The following is a 19,030-nucleotide window of genomic DNA, read 5'->3' as shown; positions in this document are numbered from 1 at the left end:
TCCATTACTTTTTCTGGAGGTTTCTGATGATCTTAGTTATTTATTTATTTATTTATTTATTGAACATGTTTATACAAGTTAATATATCAGGAAGGCGTAATAGCCTGTTTTACATATATGGTACTGTTTTGTGATACAAAAATACAGTATAAAAATCAACAAATTACTTACTAATAAAGTTAAAAATAGACTTAATTACAAAAATGAATAAAAATCTTAATCAAAAACACAGAATTCATACGATTTTGTTAAAATACATCGAAAAAGTTAAAATTACAAGCTTATGTCTAATATAGTTTGTAAAAGTTGTGAGCAGTCGTCGCGAAATTAATATTGTATGAAAATCCTTTGGAAACGTTTTATTGCCCACTAAATAACTTCGATGTTGAATGGCAAGTTCATTTGTGTAAATATATAGAGCTATTTTATGTGGTGAAATTTGATAAAACCACTCATAAATATACTTTAAAAATTGAATTTCTCATGATTTTTAAGGTTGATCAATAGGTTATATAAACTTCCAAACAGACACAGATTGAAACTAATATATTTTTTGATGATTTGAATCTTTACTATAAAATTTACCAGCAAAGAATAAAAAAGAAGATAATATTTTATAAACATAAAACATAAAATTTGGTTGCTTTTATCTACCTACACTAAACATGTAAATAAAATAAAATGTCACTTTACTATGGTTAAAATCCCCCTCACCCTCCCCAAGAAATTTGGTTTCCTGATCTACTGACACTAAACATGGAATATAAATCTAATAAATGATTAAAAAAAAAAAAAAAAATAGGATAAAAAACTATCCTCCCACCCCCTCCCCAACACCATTCAGGGCTGGGATTTCAAATTTATAATAAATATTTGGAATAGTTGCAATGTCAGATAGTGAAAGTGCATCTGTTGATATTTGCCTATTCTCGTTCTTATTTTTACTTAAAAAGCAAACAATTTCAAATATTGACCTTTTTTTAAAAATACAGTTCTAGTTTATTATCTTTATAAAAACAGTGTAACTTAATGTAGATCAGGAAGGAATTATTCTGTGTATTATAAAAATCCTCAGGAAATTAATAAGTAAGGACTTATATGTGACTGGAATGTTAAATCTTGTAATTTGTACTTGTTTTTTTCTCCATTTTGCTTCCAGTTCTTGTGTAATGTACAGCCTAATGTTGTGCCATTCATCAATTCTTGTGACATTTGGTGCTTTTATCATTAATTACTCGGACAGTTTGTGTTTGCTGAGTATCAAGGATAGTTGTAATGTATTTCATTTAGCCGTTAATTACTATCTTTCTTTCAGACAAGCATCATCAATTCTATTTTTGAAGTGTAAAATCGGATTGTTTAAGAAAAAATACACAATTTAATAACATTAAAATTTTCTATCAGGCAGTCAGTCCATTGTAACAAAAGAGTGAAGCTGTAGCTTGTTGGTTGTTTTTCATTCCCAGGGTAGCCTACTATTTTCATATCCTGTGAAATACCAGGTTTTTATTAAAAGCATGACTGAATACAATACTGTACTACTACCTAACTGGCATTGGAATAATTTTGACCAAGAGGAAGGTTTCACCATGGCTAAATTGTCCAAACTGTTGTAATTAGATTTGAATTTGGCTTTCCTAAGACACTGGCTAATCGCAATTCATAATAGTTTAAAACGATCAGAGTGCACATTCAGAGTTAAGTCAAAATGTGCAATGAAGTTTCTGCTAATGATTAGGCTAAGAACTCCTTACTTACACCCATAACCCATGAAAATTACATTTCACAGTTCTTTATTATATGGTTTAAAATTGATTTAATGATAACTTTCATTTCGTTTCCTTGCTTCAATTGCATATAAATGCTTGTAATTACTCCTTGAATGCAGTAAAATCGTTGTATTCATGCATTTTATAGAAATTGTTAAGTTTTTATATAAAAAGGCTCATTGTTGCCAAACGTCAGGTGACCTGAGCAAAGCAACAGCTAAAGGTATTAAAATTCTTTCGATTTGACAAATACACTGCTAGTGTCGAATATCCTTGACATTTGTGCCTGGAGAACTAGTACACACACCTATATAGTTGTGTTCTGTTGCAATTTGACAACACCTTCTGTATACTACTCTTTCAAATTGCATTATCCTATCATAAAAAACCTTTTCTCAATGGTTACAGTTAAGATAACTGCTCTTATTGTCAATAGATGAATATAAACCCATTGTGTTTTGTTGGTATTTTTTTCTTTTATATGAAGTACATTGTTTTGGGATGAAGAACAAAATTTTAAGATGTGAAGCTTTCTTTATACAGTACTATGCAAGGATTATGTTCAAGTGTTCAGGAGACATTTTAAAAGGAGAGGTCAGATTATTTTCTTGCCGTTATTCTACTTTTAGCACCCTATACAGTATTATAAGTTAGCTTGACTTTTGAACTTATACTGACAATGTTACAGTACTTGTTGCTTGTATAGTGCTTTTCCTTCCAGTTACGAAGACCTGAAAGTTTTTTCCTGGCCATTGGGTTCACATGCTTACAGGTATGTGTTGCTGCCATATTGGCGCAATAGCAGGTTGTGCCCCTTCCAGGTGCCCAATTTATAGTACTGAGTGGAGAGAAGCAAGGCAGATAAAGTGCCTTGCTCAAGGAAATAAACAAAATGCACAGCCAGGAATTGAAACTCTAACTTCAATTAGTAAACACTAAATGCTAAAATTTGATCAGAAATTTTTTTTTTATATTTTTTATTTCTTTCCGTACATCTATCATTATTCTGAGTCACTGCCTTTATTTATTTTAAGGTAAAACACTAAAAAAAAAAATCCTTTATATCAAATATCCTCAGTGCTTTTTTTTCTATGCCTGTATGAAGTAAAGTAATAGGGGATGACCTTAGACCCTTGCTCTAGATCCTATTGACAGGGGTCATAAAGAAGACAATATGATGTAAGCACTTCAGTATTCAGGTTGATAAATGCTTTAATTATATTGTGAGTAAAACGATACCTTGTTTGGACATTTCATGACAGGACCTGGCATGATAACACATTAAACTAGGGTTCACCAACAGGCTAAAAATAATTTAAAATCTTTTTTTTATTATTTGGGAGTGGGTTGGGTTTGCAAAACAAGATAAAATGTATCGCCTTACATACATTTTAGCATCTATCATATAGTTTTATCTGCTGCATCATTTGTGCATCTGTGACAGTCCGAATTCCCTGCATTTATGCAAAGGCCGAGATTCTTGGAATTTTGAAATTCCACAAGCTTAGGTAAAATGTGCACTTGTTTGGCTTGTTTCATAAATTGCTGTCGGTCAAGTAGACTCAATTGGTCAGTTATTAAGAACGACCTCAAGGAAGCTGACCCAATTATACCAAACCAACTTCAAAACCTTTACATCACAAGCTCCACATCCTTATCAGCAAATGCTCCAATTTTTTGTGTTCAACCTGCCTTTTATGAAAACGTTTTTCACATTATGTATGGTTTGAGGTCAGTATTCCCTGCCTTTATTTAGGAACTTGCTTTAGAATTTTTTTTATATATTACCAACTTGTTATTCTAATTTAGTAAATTTTTCCCACGGTTTTGGTGACACTAGTTCTATTAGAAACTAACGACTTTCAAATGGTAACAGTAGCAATAAACTAAATATCAAGGGAAATGATTAATGTATGTATTGTTAGACATACTCATCTATTATGTTGTATGGTATTGGATATTTTCAAGTTACATTTTGTGACCCAGTTACAATATTGTCATTTGATAGAATCCTAGTTCTGTGAGCAGCGGCTCTTCTACATACTTTACATGGATAATTGCTCCCATGGATATGTATGGATGTACTAGTGTATGTTCAAAAGTACTGGATGGGTCTATGTATGTACATAAATGCTTACTTAAATAAACGTCCCTCAATAAATGTTTATTTAGATAAATATGGTTATTATAGTTTAGTAAACTTTTATTAACAAAACGCTGACATGATGATGTTTAAAATTGTTGGCTAGCACCATTACCAATGACATTGGATGGGATCATACAGATAATGTTTGATAACATATATACATAGTGAATAATAATTATATACAAAGGTCCAAAGTAACTACATAGCCATTTTCTTATCATCTGAACTAAATTCAGTGAATCTTTCTGATTATTTGTGTGATTATGAAATACTATATAGTAGCCTGACATTATTGACTCTCAGACTAAGTTGCCTTCAGAGGAATCAACAAAGATATTGTTTTGGTTTTCTACCAATCAGCAGTAAGTCTCGCTACCCTAACATATTTTATAAGTATTTCCCTTTTTTGGAATTTCTGCAGATATTATCTGAAAACACCTGAGATTAATGTTGCCTGGTGATTTCAACAACTGGAAGACAATTGGGTATTCTGCCCAGAAGAATCCAATCATTTGCACACCAGTCACGGGGAGGTCAAGCTATACTGAAAGTAAATACTGACATGTATGTCGCTTTTATATTGAGATACCAGTAACATAGTTATTTAAGTCTTTTTTTTTACTGAACATATTGTCTTGGTGGAGTTAATAAACTGTCTCTTATACACATCTATATAACACGTCTTGAACATTCATGAAATTAATTTATTGATTTTCAAATACAAAAGATTAAAAAATACACTAAAATTTATTGTTATTAGGATATCATTATCCTAATTATTATATATTTGTTGTGTACCAGTAATTGCCTTCTTGATACATAAATATCAAACTCATTTTTAAATTCTAACAAGAACACATTTAATTTTTTCAAGATTCCAACCTTAATATTTTAATATTTAAAAAAGATAATAGTTGGAATTGCATACTGTTTTTATTATTTACACAGATTTATACAAAGGGTAAGCTAAATAATTGCAAAGTATATTTTATTGCTGCTTTGCATCAGAAAGCAATAAAAGAAATGATATTTGATTTGGTACCCATGGTAACAGTTGCACATGAAATTATAGACGCATTTTTGTTAAGAGGTTGAACATTACAATAAATATTATAGAGAAAACTCTGAATTATCAGTATGAAAATTTTCATTTTAAAAATAAAGAACTAGGTTAATACAGGTGTACGTGTCATTTATGAGAGGCTGTATGATGTGGTACTTTTGTTTTATATTGTTTATAAAAGCTTCTTGTGACATTAAAATTGATGTGTATACTAAACTTTCTCCCTTAAAATTGAAACTAGAAAAAGTAAAGCTCTCTCCACACTATCAAATTTTATGTACCATTTCTAAATATGGTCATGATGACATCACATCATGACCATATGTAGACATATGACTGTATATGGGCACGCAATAGTTTTTTGTCAAATAAGATTTGATAGTGTGGACAGAGCTTAAGATTTAATCTCAAGGTTGCTAAAAGACTGTCTAAAACTCTCTTCACACTATCAAATATTTTGTGACAAATTGTGTGATGTCCCCATATATGGCCATGATGATTGCATACACACATAGTGTGAACTAGGCTTTAGCTTTTACTTTTAAACAATTTTTATAGTGATCAATCATTCCAGTTTATCCAAATGTTTAGGTGATATTCAGGGGCACTTTTAAGTAAATTAAGTAATGTGATGCTTTATAAGAAATCTCATTATGAGGTTTAGGAAGTGGAGGTGTTTCTTTAGTAGTGCAAGACAAAATTCTGGTATCTTAAAGAATTGAACTTAGGATTCTGAGTTTGGAAAACAACCACCAAACTACTGCACCATTTTCATCAAGGAGTGTTAATACCCTTTTTGTTTAGTGGACATGATAGCATAATCATCTCATATTATCATATCTCTTCCGGCTAACATCACAATAATCAAATTTAAATGGGTGCCAAAGCATGTCCGCTTCTGTCTGCGATAAAAAGAATTAATAACATATCGGGAAACCCAGTGTTATTCTTTCTGATTGTTCGCAATAATTCATCACAGACACATCACCTTATGGTTGGCCGGTGTTCTACCTAATACAGGTGAAAGCAACTAGCGAACAATTGAAAGTGAATGCGTGGGGAAATGGCATCATATACCCCAATGATCTGAAAACACCTGAGATTAATGTTGCCTGGTGATTTCAACAACTGGAAGACAATTGGGTATTCTGCCCAGAAGAATCCAATCATTTGCACACCAGTCACGGGGAGGTCAAGCTATACTGAAAGTAAATAATGACATGTATGTCACTTTTATATTGAGATACCAGTAATATAGTTATTTAAGTCTTTTTTTTTACTAAACATATTGTCTTGGTGGAGTTAATAAATTTGCATATTAAAATTCTTTCATCTGCATTCAGTACGATGTATATTTTAAAAAGCTGTATGTTTCCGGGTTTAAGATTAGAATGAGAAACTATTAATAACTCGTAGACCTTTAAATTCGACTGGCAGACATTGTAAGGACTTTAATAAAAAATTAAAAAAAGTCTATAAAAATGAAAAATGAATTGTTTCCTTTAAATGATTGTGGGTTTTTTTTTTAACATTTGTGGGTTTTTCCAGATTTAGCATAAACCAGTTGATAATTCTAACGAAGTAGAGTTACTTCCTGGAAAAAGAAAGCAAGTAAAATATCTAAATGTATCAGCAATTATCAAAATTATTTAAGTTGAATATATATGCAAGTTGGAAAGTTGTCAATTTTTTAAATGTTTTTGTAGAGTTTTAACAAACATCATGAAATCTTTTGATACCTAGACAAAAGATAAGAGCAAGTAGTACAGTAAACAAGTGTTGCAAATCGAAATACTGAGATAGTTATCATAACTAAAAGGAGTGGAGCTGTACATTTGTATTTCAGGTACTCTCCTTTTCCGGAAAAGTCAATGCATAGGAAATTGTGTCCCGGTGTACTGTCCAATCACCACTGGAAGGACCTAACTTGAAATAAGCCTTCTTTAGACTTTCGTGGGTTATCAATGGTGTTTACACCGAATAAATCCATATATACAAAGAGAATTACAAGTATGATACCACATGCATGTAAACTTTTCTTTCAATTTCAGAGTTTTTGGTTCAAAGCAAAAAAAAAATTCCACTGATCCTCATAATGAGACTTCATGAACATTATACATTTCGATCGTCTATTGAATGGTTTTGAAAAATCTTCCAAGGATTTTTTGACGAATACAAAAACGTTAAAAAAGGAACCGAGGGCACCCTTTAATATATTGTAAAGAACAACATTAGCTTTTGCAGATATTCACAAATACTTGGGTGTACCCTACTTCTGAATTTGTCAAATTAAAAATCATTTACGTAAATGACGGCTTTGCAAAGCAAGGTATCACAAAGTTCTTGGAAGAATTTTGTACTTATAAATGTAAAAGAAAAGATTAGCATACTACTGCTTTAAAATGTAAAATTTTTTTTTTTATTATACAGTATATAAAAAGCAGAAAACAAATTGTGACCTTGGTAAATAGACACTGCGATAAGCTTTTTTTCCCCTAACTTGTAATGTATTATTCACCTAAAGGCAGGCTATTCATAATGTCTCCGTATGCTTTATCCTCAAGTTATCTTTTATTTCATGCCATCATAGTACGAGATTTACTTGGATGTTTCAGTCTAATTCCGAATATTAAGACTCATCGAAGTGGCGGCAATTTCTAAAACGGAACGGATCTTTCTTGGAAAAGTTGAACGTCAACGTGATTGATGGCATGATTGAGAGGAACTGAACATGGGGTTTATCCCCGAAAACGAATCCATTTGTAGAGACAGGATTAAATATCTGAGTTTTGTGACATTAAGTTCCGTTTGTAAATTGCAGAAATGAGTATTTAGAAGAAGGATCTGTTGATAAGCATCTTCGTTTTAGATCTGTTTACATGCTAAATGTCTGTTATCACAAAGATTGATAATATGTGTACTGTGTTTTTAAACTTTATACATGACTTAGTTGTAAGTATGTGTAGATTTCAATCACGGGTATAATTAATCTATTCATTTGGCTAAAATTTTCTCGCATGCCACTGTACAAAACAATCAAAAATTTTTGTTTTTATTGGTACATGTTATTACTAGTATTATTTATTCACTTATATTTAAGCTAATGCTAATAGCAGTTCTGGCTTAAAAGGGTTCTCATTTAATATTAAAAAAAGAAAAAAACAGGTACAATCAAAATTAAATATTGCATGTTAATTATGAAAAGATATTAGTATTATATCTAAATTAATAAGCAAAATACTGAAACAAAATGCTATAAGAAATAATGGCTGAATCTCGGTAGAAATGCAAATTTGATAAGCAACAAACAGCAAAAATGTAAACGAGTATAAAGCCAGAAATAGCTGTATATTAAATTAATATATAAATTTATAGAGCTATATTTAATATAAATTCTTAGCCACTTATTTTTTTGTTCTTGAAGATGATAAGCATTAATACTATTTATTTTTACTTCCAATATTCAAATATGTTTTTAATAACTGACAAAAAGTTAATGTTTAAGTCAATGGTGTGGAGTAGAAGATGTTAATAAAAAAAATCTGAACCGGGAAGAGATTAACAGAATAACGTAAAGGGAAGCTAAATTTTAATTCTTTAATTTAGAAACAGGAAACAAATTTTACATGCCTATGTCCCTAGACACTGTCTTAATATTCCTCTCCCACTGAAATGCAGCATATATACAGTACTGCTTTTTTTTTTTTTTTATAAATAAAATAATATATCTTTAATATACTTATTAAATTTGCAAGTAGATTCAAAGTGTTTGTTTATTTCATTTATTATTTATGCATCTATTTTCAACTTATTAAATATTTTAATTGCATGGGACTTAAGTTATTATTCTATTGAAACTTAAGAATCAGAATGTTTTCTTCATCAGTTAGCAGATATAGGCTATGTTCTCACACGGCTGCTAACGGTTAGCATGATCGGGATCCTGCTAACCGTTAGCTGCTGTGCATCCATACTAGAAAATCCCAATCCGGATACCAAAAATATGATGAATCGCTGGCCAATAAGAAACTGGAAATTGTAAACGCGTATGTGTTGATGATAAAAACGCGCTCAACTTGCTAACCAATAGCGCTTGCTAACCGTTAGCGGTATCCTGATACTGCTAATGGTTAGAGCTAACCGATCGGGCGTTTTCACGCAGGTGCTAAAGGTTAGTGCTAACGGTTAGCTCCCGATCCGAATACTAGGGCTCTCGTGAGAACCAGGCTATAAATAATAGATTATTTATAGTTTTTTTTTTACTAGAACTTATAAATTTGCTAGTAATCAATTCAATGATTTTGTAAAAATAATACAGTTTAAGTTATAAGATGAGGGTGAGTATTACAATGTTAGGATTATAATGTAGACTACATAGAGGCAATTTATTGCAATATGTGCTATACAAAGGGTGCATTATTATTATTATTATTATTATTATTATTATTGTTATTATTATTATTATTATTATTATTATTATTATTATTATTATTATTATTATTATTATTATTTCCATTATGTGTCATTAATCAGTAGATTACTTCTTTGGTACTTTTTAATTACATTTTGAAGTTTTTCCTGCAACAGCACATTTTCATGTATCATCATGTATTTTACAACATCTGGTAAATTTGCATTATTCAGTAGTGACATCATTGTTGAATACCAGACAACCCAGCTGGAAAAATTATGAAATTTAGCGATAGAGTAAAAAAATAAACTTTCTAATATTTAGTATGTTTGAGCTGTATTTCCTGTTAACTGTAGATGACATTTCCATACACGTTTACTGATTTATATTTCTCTGTCTTTCATTGGCACTGTACTGGACATTAAACATTTTTCAAACATTGTCAACTAGAATTGCTGAGCATTATGAGTAAGTGGGGATTTTTTAATATGCAAGGAAATTGCAAGAAACATGGATGATATATTTTGGAGATTTTCCAAGCTGCTTATCTTTGGTAGGTACCTGGTTTCAATGCTGCTTTAACATTATTGCTTGTGTGTATAGGTTTGTGATTAACTCACATTTAAGTACTGCACTTCTAAGATAGATTGCTCCTTTGCTATCTTAGATAATCACTGCTACAATTGGATTTGTAATGAAGATTGACCCTAAGCATAATTGTTGTCCAAAATTGTGACCTCAAAAACCTAAGGTTAATGAAACATGAAACTACATTGACTATTGTCATTTGAATAAGAGTTTTAATAGCAAAGCTCTTCTAACCCTTTTGGTCTCAGTTAGGGCCCGTTTATACAACACACCAATATCCGCATTCTCAGCCCGCCAAAGTTATGTGTGTAGTATAAACGCCGTCGGATTGCGTGTAATTACATTACCATCTGGCAAAGAGGCTACTTGACGAACCGGCCAAATTTGGCCGGTTCGCGACCTTGCGAAGCCTACTTGGCACCCTCAGGCTATTGTTTGACCTCTCGTAATAATGCTTTTTATTTGTCTTTCCTTATGTTTCTTGTTGTATTTTGATGGTAAGCTCACAGGTTTGCCCTCTGGAATTGATGTACCTCAATAAATAAATAGCTCTACTCCGAAAATCTCATTATTAGCACCCATGATCAGCTTTTAGGCCTACTGTACCTATGAAATGTAATTAAGATCGATAGAAATACACTATGAAATATACACTTCTTTAATCGTATAGATCTTCTCTAATTCATCCTCATTTTTTATTCAAATGATTCCCATCATCCATCATTTATAGCATTAGATTTATGGTTATGATGACTTAATTCTATTGTTTACTTGTTAATGTTGGTTTTTCTTATTTTTAATGCTTTTTATTTGTCTTTCCTTATGTTTCTTGTTGTATTTTGATGGTAAGCTCACAGGTTTGCCCTCTGGAATTGATGTACCGCAATAAATAAATAGCTCCACTCCGAAAATCTCAATATTAGTTCCCATGATCAGCTTTTAGGCCTACTGTACCTATGAAATGTAATTAAGATCGATAGAAATACACTATGAAATATACACTTCTTTAATAGTATAGATCTTCTCTAATTCATCCTCATTTTTTATTCAAATGATTCCCATCATCCATCATTTATAGCATTTATGATTCAGAGGAGACGCTAAATGCAGGTAAAATAAAACTATTTGAATAATGGTGATGTGTGTTGCAATCATTTTAGTGCAAAATACATTTTTACTGTTTATACCCGTAATATATTTTATGCCAAGAAGAGTTATTATACGAAGCATTTTATAGCTTTAAGATATATTCTGTGAATTACAGTCTGTCAGGTCAGACAGTCAGAAGATGTACGAAGTGTACGCCAATTGTTCCATTCTTGATTAATGTTTATCATTTAACTATATAGCTGGCTTTTTGAGAGATGAATTGTGGGATAGGTTGATTATGGTGAAGGGTAGATTTTGCAAAATTTTGATTGTAGGGAAAGAGCTAGTAGGTTATAAATAAGCACATTATAGGGAAAGAGGAAGAGGTAGACTATATTGTGAAAGTAGGATAGTTTAAAGGTGTAGAAAAAGCAATTAATTTTAGTGGCAAGTTCATTGCAAAAAAGTAAGATTGGTAAAAATGTAGATTGTGGGATATAATAGTTTGGTATTGTGTAAAAAAGTAGATTGTGAGATAACAGATCAGTGTTCTCCCAATTGAAACATTTTTACTGGTAAATTTGTCCTTAAAATTCAGCTATGCACACAGTGTGAGGTGTTATCCTTTTTGAGATGATTTTAATGACTTGAAAAAACAACAGAACATAGTCATAGCCTAGGTATAGACTGGAATTATGTTCATTTATTGAAAGAAAGCCAGTCTAGTATAGACTGGAATTATGTTCATTTATTGAAAGAAAGCCAGTCTGGACTACCTAGACCTAATCAGTGGTTTTATTTTTTTACTGTACAATCTCAAAATTTTTACTGGTTGGCCAGTTATTTTTACTGGTAAAATTGACGGCTTCGGGAGAACATTGCAGATAATGGTGTAATATAGGTTGAGAATGGAGAAATTTGATATACAGTAGTATAATAGGATAAGAACATTGCTGGATATGTAGCATAGAAGTAGGCGGTTATAGAAGCTTATGGGATGTGTTCTGGAAAGGGTAGTCGTGGGATATGGATAGTAAAGATTATATGAACATAGATTTGTAACATGCCAGCCTTGCTCACTGGCGGATGAATCATTCAGTAAGTTTTTTCTGACTTCATTGATGATTTCCTGCCATGTCAGCCTTGAAGCGAAACGTAATACTGAAATTATGTGTATGTTTGAATTTAAGAAAGTAAAACATGTCTAATATGAATAACGTTAAATATTGTGCTTTCAAAATAAAATCAAATTTTTTTTTCTTTAAGTGCTACAGAACCTTCTTGAGTGATTAAACATATTCGAACAATACTGTATAGTAAGCAGAAGATATTGAAATAGGAAGAATATATAATTGTGGTTCTGGTTTGGGGGGAAAGGTTAAGTCAATTGCAGTTCAGGACCTAGTAGAATGGGGTTTATTTGGACCAAGTGGAGAAGGACATTGAATCACATTGTAGTTACAAATTTGTTAAGTCGGTGTTGGGATGAGCATTGCTTTGTGGAGAGTGATACAATCTATATAGTATTTTATATTTCTGATTGTCTTGTTTTCTGTGTGTTTTTACTCCCTTGTATTGTATATGTTTGTCTCTTGTCTTAAAAGTTTAGTTATATTTTTGTGTTTATATTTAAATATGAATGAATTTTATTGAATAAAAGTGATTTGGAATTTTTTTAAAAATCCCTAGAAGTGTGTGGCGCAGTTTGTAATGTGTTGGGCTTTCATTCGTGAGGTTGGGGATTCGAGATTGATGCTCGCCTCACTGCTTGTGTTTCTGGGCAAGATACCTGCTTTGCCTCTCTTCACGCAAGAGTATAAATGGTACCTGGTAGGAGGTGAATGATTCGGAATGAAATTAATAGTGCTGATTACACGCGGCGTAACTATGAATCCTCCCCAGGGAGCAGAGGAGGTTGCATGTTATTTATGATTGATTCTGTATCCAATAACCAGGGGAAAAAACGCCTTGAGAAAATGTTCTGGATGTTATATAAATCTGCTATGGAAATCCTATAAAAATATTTTTAAAAATGAGTAAAGATGGTTGAGGCTGGTAGCCTAGCAGATGTGTTGAACTTTCAATTTCATTATTTCAATTACAAATCAGCTTTACTATAGCCAAAGGAAAATACACTTGAAATTGGTTTCTTTTGTCCATGTCTGCCAGCATCCTTTGATTTTGCTAATGGCATAAACATTGAAGAGGGTAAAGAACCTGCTTCAGTCTGTTCATGAGTTAAAAGAAGTAAAAGCCACAGTTAATGACTCACGCTGGGCTTTATACCATTTCCTAAGTCCCTTGGGAAGGAAATTTTAAATCACAAGTTGCTCAAGAAAAATCTGTTTTCCTAATTTGTGAGGATTTTCTAATAATATGGTATAGGATGTAAACAGCACCGAAATACATAAGAATGACTGAGGATGTCGCAATTTTCTAAAAACTGCCTCAAGAGGTTTGGACTGTTGACTTGTGGTTATGAACTGGTTGACTTTTGAACAGACCTTGTTTACATGTTGGTGTGTTTTCTATAACATGTTTGTATCATTACTGTACCCTGTCTGTTCTTTGTCTTGCCTAATGAGTCGCACTCCCAAATACAGTACTCTACCTTTGGTTTCTATGATTTTATGTTTTTCTTGTGATGCTAGAAAAGATAAAAATTTTCAAGAACATGAATACATACATAGTTATGGGCAAATTTAGCTAAAAAGGATACTACCGTAGTTATTCTTATGTTATGGTTAGCAAATTATTCATAACATTCAATATTCAAGATTGTCTAGTATGTTTTATAGAACATTGTGGTTTATACATAATATCTTATACTTTCATAATTTTCAAATTATGTCATTAATTAAGAAAATTTGCACAGTTAATTTTTTGGTTTTATTCATTACCAACAGCGATAATAACAGCCACTGACAGGTTGACATTTTAGAAATGTATGATGATATATAAGTAAAAAATAATTGAAATAAAGAACATCGGACTTTAATGTCAATACTTAATGTACTTTTCAGAGTCCACAATCATACCCTTATAATTTTTATAATAGAGAATAATTATTGTATATTAAAACAATTGAATTTATTAACTTTGTACTGGTACTCAGTTGAGCTTTTTCAAGAATGGCCATGTCTTTATAGTTACAAATTACATTTACTTGATGCTCTTCCAACATCGCCTTGCCTCAATAATCTTAATACAATAAGACACGTAAAATTCCAGCCATTCGTATGATGCATGCTGCTTTCAGAGACAATGTTACTGGCATTCCTACTTTCAGTTTCAAGTAAATAAGGAACAATAGACCTACTATTATTTTCTTTATATCACAGGAGCTTGTTCCTTCTTTGTGTGACACCATCGATTTTTTAATTTACTTATTGTATTTTGTTCACCATTATATTTTGACATTTATTTTCTTCTATTTTTCCTCTCCAGAATTTATGCTGAGATATTGCACAGTATGTAGTATGAGGATCAGCAACTGAAAGGTGACACAGAAAAAAAATATAAAGACTTAACTGTGCTGAGAAAGTGCAAGCAGAAGTTGCTAAGGAGCAGGTGCACCACAAGAGGGCGCTCTTCCCAATTTTTGCAACTGTGCAACAACAGCATTCCAAACAAGGAATTTATATATCACTACCATTATGATGCTTTCAGGATTGCTTGAGAGGCCCATTTTGGGCAAACTAACTCTGTTCTGCACGTTGGCAGTATGCTTCTTAATGCAAAAAACACTTGCAGCAAATATGTTTATGTCAACGAACTCTTTAGACAATGCTACGCCTGTTTCTATGTTGTGGGGTGTCCCTGACACGTCGGCTGTTGTGGGCCGAATCTTCAAATTTGCCATTCCAACTTATGCATTTAGAGGAGACGTATTAAGATACGAGGTAAAAACATTACACTATTTCATATTATATATTCTAACACATCTATAAGAGATCCAATCAATTTTGCTCCACCCTGTTGAATGGAACAGTTAATCTTTCAACTCATGGAAATATTCTTCCCATTGTTCTCATAAACATTCATTATTTGTATAATAATATAAATGCTAACATTTTTTAGGTGGTGTGAACATTTTTATGAATGTGTTGCTATGATCAGCATGGTTTATTGGTTAAGGTGCCTTCTTTCCAATCAGAAGGTCCTGTGTTCAGTCAGCAACATGATTTTTATACCATGAACCAACACTTTTCAGGGGTCCCAAATCTCCCAGTAAGATGTGCAAGTCTCCCAGAATTTAGCAGTTCTGCACTCAAGCACACAAGCAAAGTTCTGCTGGAAACTATCAGATTCAAAACATGTATGTGTTATTACTACTAAAATAATTAACAATGAGTATTTTTTTAGAGACTATAATATTTATTTGTGTATTTGTTACCTATCGGTATTGTATTAGTTACCTATTGGTATCTTATTTCAATGAATGACTCCACGATAATTTTTTTTCTTTTTTTTTTTATTACATTTCCTGTTGTTTCAAGTGAGTTTTTCTGTACACATCATTCCTACATGCTATCTTCTTATAAACTTTCCAATTTTACTTTACTCAGTAGGCACGTTACTACTCAGCAATTTAATGATTCACTCTTTAACATTGGATGGCATTGCAATTGAATGAGTGGCTGTTACTGTCTGTAATTTGTGATAGATGTTGGTTTGTTCTGTAACCTTTGCCCTGTGTGTATTTCATCACTTGTGTTTTTGCTAGTAAACTGTAGAACGTGTGGTGATGTGTACTCACTGTCATAAACCAAGATAGAGAGATGAGGCAGTCCCATTGACGTCACCGAGTAAAGTGTGCTAGGAATGACAAAATAATTTTGATGGTCGATTTCAGCGCCATTAAAAATATCTGCCAAAAATATTACGAGCATGTGATGTCTATGAATCAGTAGAGTGATGAATACCTCCGTAGTTGATTGTAAACCTGACAAATCTCACTCAGGCTTCTAAACTCATATAAAACCTACCAAGTCTTGCTTATACCTACCAAGTCTTACCCCGAGCTACGATGTCTTGCTCAGGCTTACAAAGTCACATGAAGCCTACTGAGTCCCATGTAGACTTACTAAATCTTGTGCCGTCTAATACTACTGTAGGTCTCTCGCAAACCTTCCATCCAAGTCTCGCGCGATGGCAAATAAAGCGTACAGCTATACATGCAGACCTTTTCCAAGTTTTGCTCAGACAAAGCAAGTCTTTCTCAGACCTACCAAGTCTTGTACATCCCTACCAAGTCTTGCCCTGACTTGCTAACTCTTAAGTAGAAACCTACTAAGTCTCACACAAACCTACCAAGTCTCGCTTATGCAGATCTACCATCCTGTGCAGATCTAAAAAGACTTATAGAGACCATCCCAGTCTGATATTTGGAGTGAATTATATATTGAAGCTTATGCTTAAACTCTCGTTCTTGTGCCACTAAAATATGTTTTCGATCATAGCAATTTTCATGGTATTCAAAGTAACTATTAAGCATGTTCGCTAGCCAATTGATTTCTAATAAACTGGCCAAAATTTTGATATATTCTGTACACTACAATATGGATCTTTAATAATTTTCAAGAAGACATGATTTTTCGTTTGATTGTAATTTTTAAGGTGATGCATTTTTGCTTTTTCTGCTGAAACCAATTAAAAAATTTCAATGTAGCAATTTTAAAATATTTCTACTGATTTTTTGTCTGCTTATTTTTCATTTTGATATCAAACCTTTTGGCAAATTATCACATGCTGATATTCAGTTCAAATTTGAATGATGATATTTTAACACATTGGCCTTGCGCTATATTTACTTTTCTAATTTCACCATGTAAACCTTCAAAATATTTGAAATGATAAGTGTCAAGTTTTCAGAATGATTAATGACAATTCTTGTGTCTCATTCTTCTAGTATATCTTCTATAATGTCATTAGTGCTGGGTTGTTTCCCTTATCCTACTATTTTTCATTTATAAATATATATTGAAATTTTCATTTCAAACCTTTTAAATAGCATCACAGAACACTGTAATATTTTAATTTGCATGTATGGTATTTAATGTATGTTTGTTGTGTTGCATTTGTACCCTCCTATTGTTTACAACCCAAGTTTGGACTCTATTTTGCACTGTTTTGTAGAGGGGGAGGGGGTGATGGGAAGGAGGATCTTTTTTTAACATTTTTAGATTTTTAAAAATTTATTTTATTATATAATTTACTGAATGGGAATGGGATTTTTTTTCTCCAAAACTGTCATTCTGTCACAAACATAGTTGTTCATTTTATTACCAAAATGTTTTATTATTTTCAATGATCTTGACACATAAATCTAAAAATCTGAACGTTTGAGTAAAAAAAACTTATGATTTATGTAATTGCAAGTTCAAACATTCATCAATTTACATTCCCATTCAATTATTCAATTTAAAAAATCCTAATGACATTGGGTCCTTCCACACAGATTTCAATTTACTCTTGTTGATTAATTCCCATCATCTAAAGTTAATTTATTATTTTGAGTGTTATGATCAGAAATCCAATCAAAATATCGAGTAAGAACTTGAGTTGTTTTATCAACTTTAAATTATTCCCAATTTCTTAACAGTTAATTGATGTATTATCCCCTCCCCTGGGGAAAGCATGAGGCCGCCCTTGGGGCTTCGTTAGAGATAAGGAATGAAAGTTACAATGTAAACAGCAATTAGATGGATAAATATATTCATTTAAAGTCAGGCTCCGGATGAAAACATTTTTTTGATATGTTGCACAACTGATTTTTCAAATACTCTAAAAGCATATTTGCAACAAAACTTGGGGACAGTTCAAATATTCCAAAATCTTATCTCATTTTAAAACTGTTTCAGAGTTTTCAGACAAATATACTTTTTTTGTGTCTTGGAAATATCAGTTGTACAACATATTAAAAATGTTTTTCCCTCCACAACCTGGCATTAATTTTGAGGAAGAATTAATATACAATAAAGAAAAATTAATATTTTCATAAATTTAAATTCATTTTACTTAATTAAAAGTGAACAGGTTTGCAAAACAAGTACACATCGAAAGTCTCATGTAGAAGCCAACACGATTCATTTTGAGGTTGATGATCACAAATATTCCATTTTTGAGATGTTTATCAATTTATACTAGTTCATAAGATCGATATTATTCAAAATCTGGATGATAAATGTCCCTCTAATTGACATCAAATCAATTGATGTTTCCCCTATATTCCTCATTTGCCTTAAGTAATCTTCCTTGCTCATTTTTTTTTGGGGGGGAATTTATTTTAATGGAGTCGGCTTGACTACTTCATTTCAAAATGGGGAAAGATCAATATTTGGACTTGATTCTGCAGAGCATCTTGAGAAGAATATGCAAATGAATTCAACTCTTCTTTTGAGTTCATCTTCCACTTTCTCATGAAGCTTAAGAGCAATGTGTATCTGTAAGAGATGTGATTGATTCAAGCTTTATAATGTTAGTCATTGGTACTCCTATTTGTAATGTGATGCAGTCATGTACTCTGAGGTTTAAAGTTTGAAAAAAATATAACCTAACTCGTTTATTACCATGGATATATTGCTGGTTTGGTTTGAGACATATTTTTCTGATGTGGTTCATAAATTACGTGATTGTATTTTATCCCCCAGTAGGTTTAACCTAGTTATTTTTTCGGTTTCAGAAGAATTTAATAGGCATTCTCAAAGAAATATCAGGTTTTGAAAGTTGAAGTGTCTGGAAAAGTGATACAGCTATTAAACATTACTGGTTTTGAGAGAATTTTGCTCTCTTGAACTTTTTATGCAAAATTCTTCAACATAATAAAATTTTAATATTATTATTGTTAGCCTGCTGTGCCCAGGGTACTGCTATAATTCTGCAATGAGGTTGGCTACAGATTGATTAATCACTGACCTGGAAGCCTTGCAGCAATTTCTACATCCATATTGAAAGAATTCTGC

General features: G+C 31.9%; 1 protein-coding gene across 4 annotated transcripts in view; it reads left to right on the top strand.

Moving 5' to 3' along the window:
• LOC117115048 (dystroglycan-like) overlaps positions 1–19,030 on the top strand; it is an 83,464-nt gene that overhangs the window by 57,496 nt on the left and 6,938 nt on the right. For 3 of the 4 annotated variants that reach the window (XM_033258700.1, XM_033258699.1, XM_033258698.1), the window contains one exon: positions 14,514–14,968. In XM_033258700.1, the coding sequence (XP_033114591.1) occupies positions 14,723–14,968 (246 nt within the window). In that variant the 5' untranslated portion in view covers positions 14,514–14,722. Of the gene's footprint in view, positions 1–12,755; positions 12,904–14,513; positions 14,969–19,030 lie in introns of all 4 variants that reach the window. The other variant, XM_033258701.1, reaches the window with a different exon arrangement.

Source organism: Anneissia japonica, unplaced genomic scaffold, assembly GCF_011630105.1.
Source record: "Anneissia japonica isolate Jap-2015-1 unplaced genomic scaffold, ASM1163010v1 scaffold24_len2511860_cov200, whole genome shotgun sequence".
NCBI classification, from domain to species: Eukaryota; Metazoa; Echinodermata; class Crinoidea; order Comatulida; family Comatulidae; genus Anneissia; species Anneissia japonica.
Note: the sequence above shows the minus strand (reverse complement) of the source record. Positions and strands in the feature narration are given on the sequence as shown.